Source organism: Plasmodium yoelii (assembly GCF_900002385.2).
Source record: "Plasmodium yoelii strain 17X genome assembly, chromosome: 11".
NCBI classification, from domain to species: Eukaryota; Apicomplexa; class Aconoidasida; order Haemosporida; family Plasmodiidae; genus Plasmodium; species Plasmodium yoelii.
In genome coordinates, this window is record NC_036183.2 from 1,558,436 (window position 1) to 1,577,260 (window position 18,825).

General features: G+C 23.4%; 2 protein-coding genes across 2 annotated transcripts; one reads left to right on the forward strand and one right to left on the reverse strand.

Moving 5' to 3' along the window:
- Positions 1–584: 584 nt before the first annotated feature.
- PY17X_1138200 (guanylyl cyclase beta) lies at positions 585–11,763 on the forward strand (the record flags this gene model as incomplete). The annotated part of the gene is made up of 14 exons (XM_022956587.2): positions 585–629; positions 742–870; positions 1,018–1,281; positions 1,371–1,545; positions 1,661–1,813; positions 2,023–2,364; positions 2,510–2,750; positions 2,930–3,186; positions 3,405–4,468; positions 4,614–4,912; positions 5,055–5,274; positions 5,516–5,919; positions 6,066–11,360; positions 11,604–11,763. The coding sequence occupies 14 exons, from the start codon at positions 585–587 to the stop codon at positions 11,761–11,763; spliced, it is 9,048 nt and encodes a 3,015-aa protein (XP_022812467.2).
- Positions 11,764–12,925: 1,162 nt separating this feature from the next.
- On the reverse strand, positions 12,926–17,134 carry PY17X_1138300 (E3 SUMO-protein ligase PIAS, putative; the record flags this gene model as incomplete). Its single annotated transcript, XM_022956588.1, has 5 exons — positions 12,926–14,085; positions 14,882–15,040; positions 15,224–16,315; positions 16,513–16,904; positions 17,097–17,134. The coding sequence occupies 5 exons, from the start codon at positions 17,132–17,134 to the stop codon at positions 12,926–12,928; spliced, it is 2,841 nt and encodes a 946-aa protein (XP_022812468.1).
- Between the last annotated feature and the right edge of the window lie 1,691 nt (positions 17,135–18,825).

Sequence of the window (18,825 nt, forward strand, 5' to 3'; positions counted from 1 at the left end):
ATATATAATTTTATTTAAATGTGCATATATGATTGTTAGATATATCCCTTCATACATAGTGCACACTGGTCTACACCTGACTGGACATATATAGTCCATTTAATACACACACTTGTATGTTTAAGCTTGGGAAAAAATATGTAAAAAATAAATATCAATATCAATGAATAAAAATGTAATGAATTACAAAAAATATTTAATAATGGTTAATTGAAAATAAAAAAAGTTATTCCATAAAATTGTATGATATTTTTACAAAATTATTATACTTTTTTTTGGGGGGGTAATGGGAATAGATATATTGTTGAGCAAAAAAAATAAAGAAAAAGAGCTAGCGATCAACGAAATTGTATAATAAAAATATTAAAAAAAAATAATAATATGATAAATAATGAGAATTATTCTTCCTTTTTGTTTGCCCACTTTCATAAATTTAAGTGTTTATCATGTATATATTAGACATATACTATTGGCATTTTTTTTATTCTATATTTATATTAGAATATTGATGTAATTCTTAATGTATATAAAAGTATAGACATAATTTTGAATATTATATTTTTTGTTAATGGCTAAATACAAAAATGAAGGAAACAGATAAAATAAAGAGCGAGGTTTTAAATTTAATGGTAAAAATTAGAGAAAAATAAATAAAGAAATAGAAAAAGCGATTTGTTAACTATGTGTATTCACCTTTTAAGGGTATATTATTATTATTATTGTATATTTTTTAATCTGTAGCAATTAGATGGGAAAAGGGAACATATAAATAAAAACAACAAGCTATACAGAAAAGTTATTATAAATCCAACATCAGAAGATGATTTGCAAAAATTTTGTAAAAATTACTTTAGAATATATCAATTTTCAGTAATATTATCCATTATTTCTCTATATAATTTTACTACGTCTTATAGTGTATATGGAATATTCGATACATTTATTTATAATGAATAAATTTTTTTATTATTTTTTATAATATCGATAGAATTCTTTTTATATTTTTATTTTTTTTAGTTGTATAATTTTATAAGAAGGTTGATATCACTCGACGCAGTTATCGTTTACACTTTGTTTATGACGGTGTATATTTTTTCTGAAATAAGCCAAGGAATAACAAAAAAATATTTATTTGTAGATACAGCTATTTCGCTTTTGCTAAACATTGGAATTTTAGTCGTTATAGAAAGTCTTTTTGAGCTTAAATTGTTGAAAGACATAAAAAATGCGAATTCACAAAACTACCTTAGAATAGTACCGAAAATGTCATATTTTGAAAAGGTAAATTAATGAATACAAAAAGGAATAATATATGAATATATAGCATATATATTTGGAACATACGCAACTTTGTTAAAATATATCTTTAGGTTATGACCAAAGATATAAAAGTTGGAAACATAATTAGGGTATTTCAAGGTGAAGAGTTTCCTGCAGATGTCGTTATACTTTATTCTAAAAAGAATACAAATGCAGTTGTTGATTCGTTTAAAATCGATGGATTATATAATAAAAGCATAAAATATCCTGTTGAGAAATATAAAAGTACTAATCAGATATGTATTTTCGAATGTGTATATGCACGTGCATTTTTTGATTGATACATTTTAACTGTTAACATATCATCATTGTGTATTCTTTACTTTGATTTTGCATTTAGTTGATAGAGATTATCTAAAAATGCTGTCAGAAATAAATGGTGTTATCAAATGTGAATTGCCTAACAAAAATGTATTTTGCTTTCAAGGAACTTATAAGCTCGATAAACATCCAAGATCATTACATTTGAGTTATGAAAACTTTGCTCTTCAATGTAAGAAATGAACAAAATATGACAATGTACATACAAAAAGAAAATAAAAATATTATACATCAATCTCTAAAGTATATTGAATATTATTTGTTGCAACCCACATATGTTTTCTTTGCATTAAACTAATATTTATGATTGAACTATTATTATTGCATTACTATTATAATGTTGTTGTTATTTTTATTTTATTTCCTTCACCCAATATTAAGCCTCCATTTTAAAGGGAGCCGAGTATATTGATGGTGTTGTTGTATATACAGGCGCAGATACAAAAAAAAATTTGAACATACCTCGTAAAATCGAAGAAAATATGACATTTTGTATAAAAATGAATAATGTTGTATATTACTTAATATTTATGTATATATTTTTTGTCTTATTAAGTATTATATTAAAAGCCATATTTTACAGAAAAGGTAAATTACTAGAAAATTCAAATGATACGTTTTTTACTGTTCTTGAAGATTTTATTGGTTTATATATATTAGTTTTGCCTGTGATGCTATATTCAGAAAAAAGCCTAATATACATAATTCAAAGTTTAAAAATAGGTATAGCTAACAAAAAATTTGTTGAGAATTGTTTTCTTATGTATACGGCATACTAAGTATACGATATGTTAGTTTTTTTAATATGATTTCCATTTGAATACTTAAATTCAAACAAAAAAATGTTTCTTAATTTTTCCAATTATAGAAAGGGATACAAGAATGAATAAAGATGAAAATAGTAATAATACAAAAGTTTTTAACAAAAATAAAAATGATGCACTTGGTACAGTTGATATTATAGCTACTGCAAGAAACGGAGTTCTTGTGAACAAAAAAGAAATACTTGTTTCTTGCACTATTAATAATATTTTATATTCAAAAAAAAATTTTATAATATCCGATGAATTTTTAAAATTGCCGAGCTTGAATATATTGGACGCGGAAAGGTTATATTTGTTGAGTTAATGGCAATATGTATATGCAGAGAGTCACAAAATAGTGTCTAAATTATAACTATTATGACTTTAAAATGATACGAATTTTTAAGAAAATTCAAATATGTTTTTGCTCTTCCTTGTATTATTCTTGTTTCTAACATTTTTCTTTTGTTACATTTTTTGTGCAGAACAAATGTATCCGAACTCTTAAATTTAGACGAACGAATTTTCAAAGACCCAGAGAACATTTTTTTCCCTTCTCGCGATTTCAATAATTTTTTAAAAATCCTTGGGAATAATATAAACACTATTTATGATCCGATTAATAATGATTTCTCTAAAATACTTAAGGAAATATACGGGAATTATTTAAATGAAGAACTTTTGTACAAAAAAATTAAACTTTCATCATCAGTAAAATCGCTATTAGACAATGGATATAATCGTATGGCCATAAAATAAATAAAAAATAATAAATATCTTTTATTCGTATGTTTTTCTATTTATGTTTTATGCATATACGAAGGTCGAACAATGTAGAGCCTTCTATATATCACCATGGAATGAGGCCTGTAATTGCACTTTTAATTTTATAACTTATGATGACTCGATTCTGTTTCATGTATTTGCACATAATTTTTTTTTCTTATACCATTTTTGTAGAATTTTTGGAAAATTGTGAAAACAGCTATGATTGTAAAGAGATAATAGAGGACGGATTAAAAAATAATGAACAATCAGAAAAAATAGAGGAGTTTATTTTGGGAATGTGCGCATGTAATAGAATAATTATATATAATGAGAAATTTGGTGATATTGAAATGAAAGATAATATAAATGAGAAATCAACATCTGAACATATGAATTATGATAAAGACAAGGAAGTAGAAAATATGGAGAATGAAAATAAATATACAGTAGATTCTGAGGGCGAAGAAAATATGAATACAATAGAACATGAAGATATATGCTTATATAATACTTCAAAAAATATAGGTTTTCGTATCTACAGCTATAAGAAATGTCTATTTTTTTATAATTTAAAAAATATTTGTAAAGAGTATTACATAATATGCTTTCATGACTTTTTAAGAAGTAACAATTATACTATGTGTATATTAAAAAACAAAAAAGAATTAGATAAAGGGGTATTATATATACGTGGTTATGATTTTAATATTTTACCATACTTATGTAAAAATAAGAATGACATAAATAAAATTAAAAAAACGATAAAAGTACACACAGCTAATTATTTAAAAGTTATATTAATATGTAAAAAAAATATTACTAATGAAGATATTGCAAAATATATTTATTTAAAAAGTGTTAGAAACAAATTTTCTTTCAAGTTTTTTGATATAATAAAAACATTTTTTTTATACGATTTAGAATGCATAGGTATTATTGGCTTAAAAAATGATTTAAATGATGGCGTAGTCGAAACATTTAATGATATCAATAATTTTGATATTAGATCATGGATATTTACTAATGACTCATCTAAAAATACTTATTTGACAGCTTTACAATGCAATCTAATTGTTCCCAATTCAAATTTATTCTTAATTAATTTCTTGAATCCTGATAATTCTGATGAAGAAACAGTTGCTAATTATTTATTCAACAATTTTCTTCTTTCTATGGAAAATATGAAATCTCGTTCTTATGCCATTGCAATAAACGAGATGAGTCTGAAGAACATCATGCGAAATAGACACGCGTTGGTATGTATAAAAAAATTCTTAAATTTATTTTATTATGTGATTTTATTTATGTTATACCCTAATTGTTTGCATCATTTTTATATAGATCAATTTGTTTCCTCATTTTTTTTTTTTTTCTATCTTTTTATTCACTTCTTGAAACCAGAAAGTATTTTTATGCATCATAATGCGAGCTACTGTTGTATTATTTTGCAAATTAAATAATGAAACAAAAGGGAAGATTGTGAGCAAATTTATTTCTTATACAACCCCTAAATTGACAGTGCTAGGAGTTGGATCAACATTGAATGATGCACATCTCTTAAAAAACACTACAATAAGTGTATGCTTGACTTTGAACAAACAAGTCAATGTTCTTTATAGTATATCAGATTATGCAATGGAGGAATTCAAATACGTTGGAGAGCTTCTCATATTAGGGAGATTGAATCGATTTTCTTTGTGGTAATATAAGCAAAAAAAATAATATTTTTTATAACCACATCTATGTTGCATGTTGGGGGCATTTATAAATATATATACGTATATAATATATAGACATTGAATTTTTATTCATATGATTATCATTTATACACACCTTTTATAGTAGAGCATTCCTATGGATAGTATACCTGAAAGTTATGATTGGTTCTTTTTATTTCTTCCACAATTTTGATAATTTTTTTTCTGGGTCATCTATTTCATCAATACTATATTCCCAAACGGCCTTTGCAATCTTTCATTATTCCTTAATTGTAGCTTTTGCGTCATACGAAATTGATCTTCCATACAAGTTTATCAGAAATTTCCCATACATTTATCAGCTAGTAAATACAAAAAAATATATTCATAAAATATAAAACAAACAGCTGTTCATTAATCCGATTAGCTAAATTTAGTAGAACTTTCTTTGTTATTTGTTCATAAAAAAAATAATGCCTGCACATTATAGTGTTCTTATTGTTTTATGATTAGAAAAATAATGAAGGAATATGATAATAATTTGCATATTTATTTAATTTATAATTTTAAACAATTTAAACAATTTTCTTGAATTTTTATTCTTAGGCGAGAAGAAAATATTATCTTAACAACACCATAATATTTTTAAACATAATCGAATCGATATTTGCTTCATTCGTTTCTTATTACATATTACGAGACAATCTATTTAATTTAATTACACATCGAAAATTTACATTTCATATGTTTGTTTTAAATTTTTTTTTAATATCTGAAAAAATTCTGTTATTTTCGAAAACATGGCATATATTTTTTTTTATCATGACCATTATTATTGTTTCGATTTTATTTATATATATAAACATTTATACCTTAATTGATTGCTTAATAACAGGAAAATGTGAATTTAGTCTCTTCGATTCAGAAGATTCATATTTTTGGATATCTCTTCTCCCCATACTATACATTAACTTTATCATAGACAAGTTCATGAAGTTTGTAAAGAACAAGTAACCGATCGAGCATCATTCATGTGACCTAATTTGTGTGTGTGTATCTAATGAGACATTATTTTTTTTTGTAATTTTGTATACTTCCATATTTTGTATTCCTTTTCATCGGTTGTTTTGTTTTTTTTCATCTCATACCCTTATAGAATATATCCAGACATAACAGATCATTTATACAATACACTGAAAATCGAAACACAAGAAAAAGGAGCTACTAACACCAAACAGGAAAATGTAGTAACCGATAAAAACATTGAAAAGTTGGTTCCTGTCCCCAAAAGTTATATAATAAGAGAAGACAATGCATATTATGGGAAATCTAAAAAAAATAAGTATATTTTTGACACTTTAAGAAAAATAATAGATATAAAAATAAAGTATAGAAATCAACAACTAAACTTAGAATATAAAACATATGAGAAAAGAAATAAGTTAAAATTAAGAATAATAATATTATTATTATTTATAATATTTTTGATAACATTTACAATACAAATCGTTATATCTAAATCTATTGAAAAAAAATTGCATTCGTTATCTTATTTAACAGTAATATATTATATAGTTGCAGTATTATATTTAATTAAGATAATAGTTCGAAATAAAACAGATTATACTTACTTTTATGTTATTGGTAAATTACTACTAGTAATAGGGTTCTTATTGGAAATATCCGAGAATTCGGTTAATAATATAATTAATATGCTAGTAACATATTCTTTTACTGTTTGTTATATATTTTTTATATCTTTTAAAATATTAGAAGGATTGTTAATGAGCCTAATTATTTTATCCATAGCAATATGGATATTTTATCATAAAAACAACAGTTTAGGCGCAATGTGCACTGATTTTTGTGACAATCCATATACTATCCTAGATAATTTAGAATATGTAAATATATCGTGTATATGTAAACAGCAGATTTTTGCCTTTTTAATTTGTATATTAAGTTTTACATTAATTTGTCTATTTATGAAATATTATGAGATATATTATTTAAAAAAAAAATTTTTAACAAGGTATAAACAAAAAGTTAATTTAGGTAAGCAAATTGAAATTTTGCATACTATGCTGCCTAGCTTTTTAGTCGAATATTTATTAGTAAGTGATCCTAAAGCAGATGGTATTATGGTGGGAAAAAATATTTCTGGAGAAGATCGAGGGATTATATCTGTCATTTTTTGTGACATTGATGATTTTCAAACTATGGTATCTACATTAGAACCACATACTTTAGTACAGACATTGGATAATTTATATTTATATTTTGATAAATGTATAAAATATTTTAATTGTATAAAAATAGAAACAGTGTTCGAATCATATTTAGCTGCATCAGGTTTAAGTGAAAAAAAAAATAATTGTGTAGATAAAATTAAATATGATACAAAATGTGCAATCAAAATGGCTATTGCTCAACTTAGTGCTAAATATTATATATCATATAAGGTATTGGACACATTATCAAATAACAAAGATCCAAATAGTATTTTCCCAATGGAAAATAAATATATCTATAAAAATATTAGTTTAAGAATAGGTATACATACAGGAAAAGCAATAAGTGGAGTTATCGGATCTGTTAAACCACAATATTCGCTGTTTGGTGATACTGTTAACACTGCATCTAGAATGAAGTCTACTTCGTTAAAGGACCATATACACGTTTCATACGATACATATAAATATTTAAAGAATGATAAAACGTTAGTATGGAAAGAAAGAAGTATATTCATAAAGGGAAAAGGAGAAATGAAAACATATTTACTGGTTGATATTTTAGATGAGTCCAAAAAGGATCATACAAAAGCGTTGACAGAATCTACTTCATCTATATTTAGAAGCAATGATGAAATTGTAAATAAGAGCGAACTCAAAACTAAGGAGAAAGAATTTGATAAAATTGAAATGCCTGATAAAAGCGAAATAATTGATGAAACTAAACAAACATTTAAAAAACCAGAAAAGCCAAGCGCGAAAAAAAAAACGATAAAAAAAGAAAATGTTAAGGAAAAAAATATAAATATAAAAATGAAAGAAATGGGAGAAATTTTAAACAAATATGATAAAGAAAAACTTTATAATTGTAATAAAAGTGACGATGGGTCAAATAGTATAATACAAAAAGATTTTTTACACAGTACTAAAAATTATAACTATAAAAAATCGAAATATTTAGATCTAGAACGTTTTTCAACAAATAAAAGTTTTAGAAGAAATGTATTAGCTTATAATTTTGAATCTCCTATAAATCTACCACCAAAAATAGGAGAAAACACAAAAAGAAATTCTGATACTGATGATTTCTTTACCTCGCCATATATTGTAGACAAAAATGAAAAAGATGAAATACGTGATACATCAAACAAGACATACATAAAAAAAAGTAAAAATATAATAAACAGAATGAGAGAAGATTCCATCGATTTTAAAGACGAATTTAGTAAAGAAAATGACAAAATAAAAGAATACATAAAGGAAAGAATAAATTATCGGCAAAAAGTGACCCCCAATTATTTTAACTTTAACAATATGTCTAAATATTCCAATGCATTTAAGAAAAAAAAAAAAAAAAAAAAAGACATCCAAAAAAAAAATACATATAGACAAAAAACAAGTTTTTATAATTTTTTAAATAAAAATGACACAACCAATTATAACTATTCTAGTGAATTCGAATATTTTATTGACCCCAAAATTAAAAATAAAAAACCTATAAACTTCAACAATTTATTCGCAAAAATATACAAAAAAAAACAAAGTTTGCTTAACATTAAAAATGACGGTATTAATATCAAAAAAGAAAATATTCAAAACATAAGTAGAGATAGAATTATTTTTTCAGGTAGACGCGATGAGGAACATGATGACAACCAAAAAATGAATAAAAAATTATTTTCGCGAACTTATGCTCAAAAGGCAGAACAAGTTTCTTATGAAAATATATTCACAGAAATAATAAATAATGATAGTTTTTTAAAAAAAAAAGATAAAGAACAATGTGAAATTATAAATGAGAAAAGATGCCTAATGAGTTTTCATATAAAGCGAAATAAATCTACTATTCATATAAATAAAAATCGAGTTCTCAAAAAAAGGTTCAAGAATATAAATACTCGAAAAAAAATAAAAAGAAATCGCATACTAAAAAATAAAAAGTTAAATTATGTAAATAAAGATGATAATTTTGGGAAAAAATGTGAGATATTAAATAATATTTATTTGGTTCATAAAAGAGGCATGAGTTTTGTACAATATAACACTGAAGAAGAGGAAAAAAAGAGAACTAAACGATTTCACAAAAATGATGAAATATTTGGAAGTGATATGAATATTTCAAGGAATCTTAATGGAAGTAATAGTAATGTCCAAAAAATAAACAGAAGAAGTAAAAATAAGGCAGAGGACGATTTATTTATAAGAAACAAAGTAAATTTAAATAATATAAAAAATAATACAAATTTAAGAAAAAATATAGATAAGACAGATGAAAGGGGAATGCAGTATAATGATTTGAAAGATTATGATAAAAAAAAAGATACTAAAGAAAAGAATGGAGATAAAGAAAAAAAATTAGAATATGATTCCAATGAAAAGATTAAAAATGAATCCCCAAAAAATGAAGATAAAATGATGCTGAAGAAAAGAATGATATCAAAAAGAATCAGCTTTTACAGTCTGAAAGAATATGAAAAAGGTGATAGTTTCAAATCGTCTGATAATAGTTCATATGGTATTAAATCTAAAAAAACGAATAGTATAATGAGTGATGAAGAAATGAATGAATATTTTAATTACAACAATGAATTTAATAGCAATCGAAGTAAAAATAAACAAAATAAAGAATTTTCATTAGCGTCCAAAATAAATAATATATTTAAAAATATGTTTAAAAAGAATGATATAAGCGATAAATCAAAATCAGAAAAATACAATACAATATCAAATTCCAAATCAGGAAAATATAATACAATGTCAAATTCCAAATCAGGACAAACCAATATAACATCAGATAATAAAAAAAGTCAAATTAAAAAAAATGGAGATGTAAATAAAGCAAACACAAACGTAAGCAATAAACACTCTGATTTTGTAACTAATTTTGATAATTATAACAAGAATATTTTAAAAAAATTAACATCAACTTTGCAAATAAATAGAAAGACAAGCTATTTTAACCGATTTTATTACAAGTTTAAAGATGAAGAATTGGAAGAAGAATATACAAGAGAATATTACCAAGAAATAATAAATATCGATTTAACAAAAAAATTAATAATTATATTTGTAATATCAGAATTAATATTAAGTTTATGCAATGTTATAGAATTATCATATTATGAAAATAAGGAAACACCTAACGATTTTATTGTAATTATATGGTTAATTAGATCTATATATTTGTTTACAATAACATTTATCTGGCTTTTATTAAAAACAAAATTAAAAGAATATAAAGATAATTCAAGTAAAATGATGTGGACTACATTTATTTTGAATATATTTTTATCGTCTTGGGGTATTATTATGATAGATCTTGCTTGCATACACTATAGTAATTTAGTTGGGAACTCACGTGAAAGATCGATATTTTTTATGAAAGATGCAACAGAATTAATAATTTCTATGCAACTAATATTTGTTAAAAATATGTTATTTAAACATAAATTTTTTTTTTTTGTATTTTTTTTTGTTTTCTTTATATATTCATTTTTTAAATTATTTGTTAAACATGTATGTGAATTAAGAATATGCTGTAGTATACTATTAATTCTTTCTATAAATATTTTATACTTTTGGTATTCAGAATATCTAGATAGGACACAATACATTATAAAAAGAAAAAGAAATAGAATGGAAAGAACTTCACATGATTTTTTAACAAGAATTTTACCAAGACAAGTCTTAGAGGAATATCAAAATGATAATTTACAATTGACATATAAGCATGAAAAAATTGCATTTTTATTTGCGGATATTGTAGGATTTACAAAATGGAGTAAAACAGCAGCCCCAAAAAATGTTCTAAAATTATTACAAAAACTTATATCCAAAATTGATAAAGATACAATAAAATTAGGGTTGTATAAACTTTTTACAATTGGAGATGCATATGTAGCTACTAGCCAACCAAATGCATCGATAACTGATCAAACAGAAGCAGCTGATGGAATAATAAGCATTTTTAAATTAGCAAAGCTTATATTGCATAATATTAATACTATTAAAATACAATTTAATAAACATGACTTTAATATGAGGATAGGATTACACTATGGTTCGTGTGTTGGAGGAATTATAGGATCAGTAAGAATACGATATGATATGTGGGGCTTGGATGTATTGATAGCAAATCAAATTGAATCCAACGGTATACCTGGTGAAATTGTTTGTTCAGAGCAATTTAAAAATTTTTTTTTGGAAAACGAACCACATGCGTAAGTTTGAGGAAATATATAGACTTGAACATATTTGGGTTTAATTTTTAAAAATATTTGTTCATGCATATTTTAATTTCCTGAAACAAGTTGTATATACCTTTCATTGTGTATGGTCTTATTTTATGTTTAATTTTGAATCGAATTATTTATTTTTTAAATACAATAAGATCAATAATGTGAATTTTACATTATGGTAATATTCATTTTTATTCTTTATACATGTACATTTTTATTCCTTAGGAAGTTAAATTTTTGGCATTATAAAACTATATCTATAAACGATAAAGACATCAAAATATATGTTGTAGAGGATAAAAATTATGAGGAAGATTATGATCCAAAAATTATAAACTACGAGACATTATTGAAGCTTCGAGAAAAAAATAAAGTAAATGTGTAATTTCATTGATATATTACATAACATATTCATCGGCATGAGGAAACAAAAGCATATATTTTTTTAGTAACCTTGTTTTTTCTTTTTTTATTGTTGTGCATAATTTATTTATAAGTGTAAAAAAAGTATATTAAAAATATTCAAAAATTTTTGAGAACAATGTGTTTGTATAAAAATATCAAAAACAAATATACACAGTCGCAATTTCACAAAAGTGATACCGCTTTAAAAACATATAAGAGAAATCTTTAAAATATAAAAATAATAAAACAATTTCCATATGCATAACTAATCCTAAACATATATATAATTAATTTTGTTTGATATTTGCATAGCTATATATAAAAAAACATGCATAAAATAACGATACAAATGTTTTGCAGAATGCAGTTGCATTAAAAAAATAAAATAACGAAAAGAAAAAAATGGAATTAATAATAAACATAAAAATAAAAAATAAATGCATACATAAACGTTATATTTGTTAAATGTTCTTAATATTCCAACACAACATTTTAATCACTATTTTATAAGCTTTACCAAAAAATTAAAAATAATAAAATAATTTATGGAATACTAAAAGAAGTAACATCAATAAAAAATTATAAAAAACGAAACTATCGAAAAAAGTAGGCTCAAAAAAAGGGAATGATCTAGTGTTTTGTAAAAGAAAATTCTGCAATTTACACACCCTGTATATATATAAATAACGTAGGTGTATTTTTTAAAAATTAATAAATTTAGAAAGTCTAATGCTGTAACAATTTAAGATAAAATAACTACTTAAAAATAATCAAAATACCACCATTGACATTTTTATAAATTCTTTGTTGCGCCCCTCAAAAAATATTTAACATAAAAAATTATTTTATGTTTTTTAATTACAATCGTTAGCCCCTTTTCATCAATTTATATAATTAATTATTTATTATATTAAATTTGACTAAGGCCCAAAAAACAAATGGATCTACATATATACTCTTTGTTCGCAAGTATGTTTAATAACATAAGCTTTATAGTACTATATTTGAATGCTATATAATGTGATTAAGAAATATCGATAGTGATCCTCAAAAAGGTTTATGTCATATATATTTACATACATGCGTACTTATGGTGGCATAAACCCTGTAAACAGTTGAATAGTATCTGCTACACAATATGGTCATTTTTTTCGCGGTGTTTCTTTTTCTTTTTCTTCTTCTTCTTCATCCTTTTTCCTTTTTTTTTTATTTAAATTTGATTCATCATCATTTTTTTCGTTCTCAGCATTTTCTTTAGCCTCGTTTTTTTCATCAGTTTTTTGACTTTCTTCCGTTTTATTATTTTCTGTGGTTTCGCAATTTTCAGAATTTGGAAGTTGATTTAAATTTATTCGATTGTGAGGCGAAGATATATCTTTAAGTTGTTCATATTCAATATTACCGTTATCTTTTTCTTTATTACTACTATTATCTTTATTACTACTATTATCTTTATTACTACCATTATCTTTATTACTACTATTATCTTTATTACTACTATTATCTTTATTTGCATCATTATTATTGTTTTCATCGAAATAATTTCGTACCTCATTAGTTAAATTGTTATTAACACTAGCAGTTGGTAAAATTAAATCTTTATCAAATAAATCGAGTGCATTAGAGGTATTTAATTTTTCCAAATTATCATTTTGATTATTTTCTGCTGTCTCATTTAAAATTGTATTATTATTATTATTATTATTACTATTTACAGCATCAGAATAATTCATATATCTATTATCGGGATTTAAACTTAGTGCTTCTAATGTTGTATTAAAAAAAAACATGTCTTGTGATACCAAATTATCTTTGTTACAAAAAAACAAAAGAGAATTATTTAAATTATCATTACTAGGTTTAAGTATCGTCGTGTTTTTTAAAATTTCGTTATTATTATCATTGCTAATATTAAATTTGTTTGGTTCTTTGTCACCAGCATTATTCATGTTACTATTGCTTTGATCATCATTTAATTTGTCATCATTATTTTTTTGAATTATTTCCGGATTTAATATTTTGTTTGATAAATATATTTCATTAAATTGAATGGGATCAATGTCATTTAAAGCATTCGAAACAATTTCGTTAAAATTTGAATAAATATTTGGAATAATATTTATTTTGTCCATATCATTAATGTTTCTTACAAAAAAACTACTTAAATATTGATTATTTCCATAATTAGCCATACCTATTGAAAAAGGTAATTTATTTTTGGGGGGGCTCTCGGATTTTTTACTGATCAATGGAGTATTATCATTATCATCGCTGTCAGATATGCATATAACTTCACGTCCATCTAAAAAAAAAAAGGACTCTATGTGTAATTATCCACAAACAAGTATATATATATATATAATGAGGGTATAAATATCATTTTTATCCTGTTAAAATTTACGAATAATCATTATAATCATAATTCGAAATGTATAAAAGGAATAGATAAAACATAAACCTTAAAAATGTATGCATTGCCAATAAAGAATTATTAATTTATATATATTAATTTTTTTATTTTTAAGTAAATATATCATTTCTGCTCATACAATTTACGAGTATATATTTGTTTTCTTTAGTGCATAAATAAGTGGGCAATGCGCATTTATCGCTTTTTCTTTTCATTGTCATATTTGATATTGATTAAATTAATGTATATTTTCATAAATATTTTTTGCATTATTTGCTCTTTTATATATTATTAGTATGCATATATGTACATTAATATTTATATAAATATGTGCACATAAATATATAATTTTATGTGCTTTCTTCCCTTTTTCGCATATATTATAAATAACAGCTAGTCTTTATTAATGCGATTAAAAATTTTATAATTCTAAAAAAAAAATTGTATTAAAGGAGACGTTTTAGAGCAAAGATATGTTGGGATTATAATTTCGTATATACTTTTTTTCGTAGAAGAATCATGCACATATATGCATGTGTACATATTGCATAGATGCTCACATGTCTATATGTACAAAGATGCATATTCCTTGAGCCATATACAATTAGGTGCTTCTATATGCATGTATGCCTAAATGCATAAATAATATATAAATACAAAGTTACTGAAAAATTAATATTTAGTTTACCTTGTACAATATCGTGGTTCGTTTTTTCTATGGCATTGGCAATGACATTGTCATTGGTATTCTCATTATTTTCTGCATCTGTTTCTGAATCAGAATCTAAAATAATAATTTCGTTCGTATTGATGTTGTTTTCTTTTCCATCATTATTTCCATTATTATCTACATAAAAATGAAACAAATAGAAATAAATAAAGAAAGTTTATTAATAAAACCAACCCAAAGAAAACAAATTTATGAAATTTCGAAATTATATAAATCGTCAAGAAAAAACAATGAATAGATTAAATATATATATGTATATGTTCGTATACATGTTCTTCTATTGAATAATATAATAAATACCTATACTTTGCTCGGTTTTAATTTCAAATCCCATTTTTTGTAAGTTTGGCAAATCAGTATCATCAATACTTTTTAAAATTTTTGATTCAGAATTATTATGATTAAATATGATTTCACCCGTTTTGTTAAGTTCGACTTCTTTAATATCTTTAGGAACTTGTGACAAAATATATGTAATGAAAGTATCAATTACTAAATGTTTTGGTCTTAAAAAAAAAGAGCACACTGGGCATTTCCATCTATTATTAAAAGCTTTAGTTTTTTTAGTTATATCAATAAATGATTTTAAATCGAAACATTGAATATGAGAGCATTTAATACCTCGGCAAGGTATTAATATTCTATCTAATGAAAAAGGGCAATTCAGACTTATTTTTCTATTGATTTCCATACACATTACTTCATCATCGTCATGTTTTATTGACAAAATATGAATTATTCTATTTTTTGCTTCTTTAAAATTTAAAGAGCTATTTAATATAATATTTTCTATAATATTTTGTTCTGTTTCTATTTTGCATAATAAAAAGGCAAGAACAAATAATTTCGGTACTTCATAATTTGTAATATTTATATCTATATTATTATTCCCAGCGTGTAATACATGTGTAATTTTAAGAGGACTGTCCCTTCTTTTATGCTCCCATGTTGGCTCAGATATTTTTTCTATAACATTACCATTAACTTTTAAAGTAAAAGTTTTTGGCCATTCTTGTTTTACAGAAATAGTACCACTTAAATCTGTTTTATCAATATGTATACAAAATATTATAACTTCTTTATTTTCATTTTTCCAACTTTTTATATCATTTGCGTTAATCATTATTTTTTCAGAGTTTGCATTTAAACTTTTCATCCATAATATTTGTTTAAGAGGATAAAATGGGTCCATGTCTTTTAACCGACATGCCACACATAATATTTTATAATCTTGCATATTTTTACTTATACTTGAATTTTGTATATAGCAACTGATGTGTTGCGGCTTTTCACATTCTATGCATTTTACTACACAATTTTTACTCGAAACATTTTTTACCATTCCCCCACATGCACATGAAGAAAACTCGTTGCTCTCTTCATATATTTTCACTAAAAAGAAATCAAAAAATTTAGAAATTTTACATATTATAGTTAAAAAAATTATACATGAATTTTATCATTTAAATGCTCAAAGATGTGCAATGTGTGATCACATCATCCAGACATATACCCATGAATATAGTTGCGTGAAAGCATGAGAACATATAAATATACTATTTTTAGATAGCACAAAAATAAGATTGTACCTTTTCCCTTTTTCGCGGCTTGAGGGGAATTTTTTTTCCCCGTATTTATATCACTGATTTCTTGATTATTTGAATCATTATTAATGCATAATACATTATTATTTTTATTATTATTCACGTAAGAATTATTACTATTATTATTAGATTTATTATTATTGAGGGTGTCGTTATTATTATCATTATTTGAAGCTTTGTTATTTGTTTTCTTTCCTTTATTTAATTCAAATATAGATGGTTTTGTCGCTAATATAAATTCATATATTTGCTCTTCTCTCTCAACATCTGTTATACATTCTAAAATTCGTTCAATTATTGCTATCTTCTTTCCATTTTGTGGTAAAAGAAATTTCCGACATAATTGATTAAGGTCGTATACTCTCAATTTATTTAAGCTGTAACAAAAAAGCCAGAGAATAATGAAAACGATTTACTATTAAATTATAATGAAATAAATCATGAATATATATACAGTATAATACAGAGCTTTACACATATGTATAGTATGCAAAAGGAGGACGATGCAACACAGTTTATGAATTAAATGCTAAAAAAAAAATATCAAAGAAAGTATAAATTAAAATTACCAATCAGCCAATTTTGTATTGCTAACATTATACGACATTGTTACTGATATACATATAAGTCTTATTTAACATATGTATATTTATTTAAATTCTTTTTATTTTTTATGTCCCTTTTTTGGATAATTGGCTTTACTTTAAATTTAATAATGATTTCTCTATTCCCACAAAATTCACCTTTTTATATTTAACATCAATTCTTTACATTAAGGAGTAATTATTTCTATTTAAATTTCCAAAATAGCATCATTAATTGTCTTATGATTGTGTGTGTCAAAAACATTAATTAAAAGTTTAACATAATGAAAGATAATAATATAGTTATATAATATACATCCACATTAACATCCATACATGATATTTATATGGAATGTGTTTTACATATAAAATAATTGACACATAAAACTACTGATAATGTATATTCATTAAATGCGCTTAACATTTTAATTAAAGTGTTTGACATCTTTATATATAAACTAAAAATGTTATTTAAAAAAAAATAAAATAAATATATTCATAAACGCATTCATATTATGAAAAAAGACAAAAATAATTATTTCATTTAAATTTCAAAAAGCATAAAACAATAACTCTCGTTAATATATAATAAATTTATAATATATTTTAATAATCTAAAAAAATACATTCGAATATTTAAGTTTGCAAAAACAATGCAAAGAAATGAAGAAAATAAAACATACTGTGTGAGATCCACATAAATTGTGCATAGTATATCAAACGCATTTAAATATATTACATATATTATATATTAGCTATTCTGAAAAAAAAAATATATATATATTGACGTATACGAACATACACATATTTTGAAAATGCTATAAAAACAAAAGGATGGAAAAAAAAACAAAATATAGTTATAAAGTAAAATAAAAACGAAAAGTATTTTTGGTTACGTTTAATAGTATTTTGTCAAGCATTATAATGCTAAAATTTCACAAAAAAAATATCCATATAAAAAATAAAAAATATACGCCAAAAATGTGATGAATAATAAATATAACGCTTAGTTGAATGAAACAAATATTTTACCCCTTGTTCTGAAACAGTTTACCTTAAATATTAATTACTAAAAAGGGAATAATATATAAATAAATGATATTTATATATAAATAAAACTATTCAATGTGATGTATTATTACTTTTGTAAAAATTAATTCATATTTCATATATTTTTTGTCATACTTTTTTTTGTATTTTTGTGGGGTTTTCATACTGAATATTGAAATTGCCAGTATTATAAAAAATTAGAAATTTTAAGATGCTTAGAAATGCATTTATGTATATATTTTTAAACATTTCTATGTAAGTATATTATAACAGTAGCATTCATGAATATATATGTAATAATAATTATCATATACTATATATTTTTAAATACTAGCATATCCCCCGCCTTATTTTTTCTTTATTTAATTTGCTTTTATTTATTAATTTTATAATAATGATGAAGTAATGATTTATATAGGAAAAACATAAAAATTAGTATATAAAATTGTTTATTAGAAAAATGATTGATAAATGCAGTAAGTTTATAATAATTTCATTTTTATGTATATTTTATTATATCAATATATAAAGATAGAATGTTAGAGTAATGTACTATGCATGGTTGTTTTCAATTATAATGCCTCTTCATTTATACAAGAAGTATAATAAAACTGTGAAATGAAACATATAACAAATGAGTGGCAAAGGATCATTTGTACTTTAT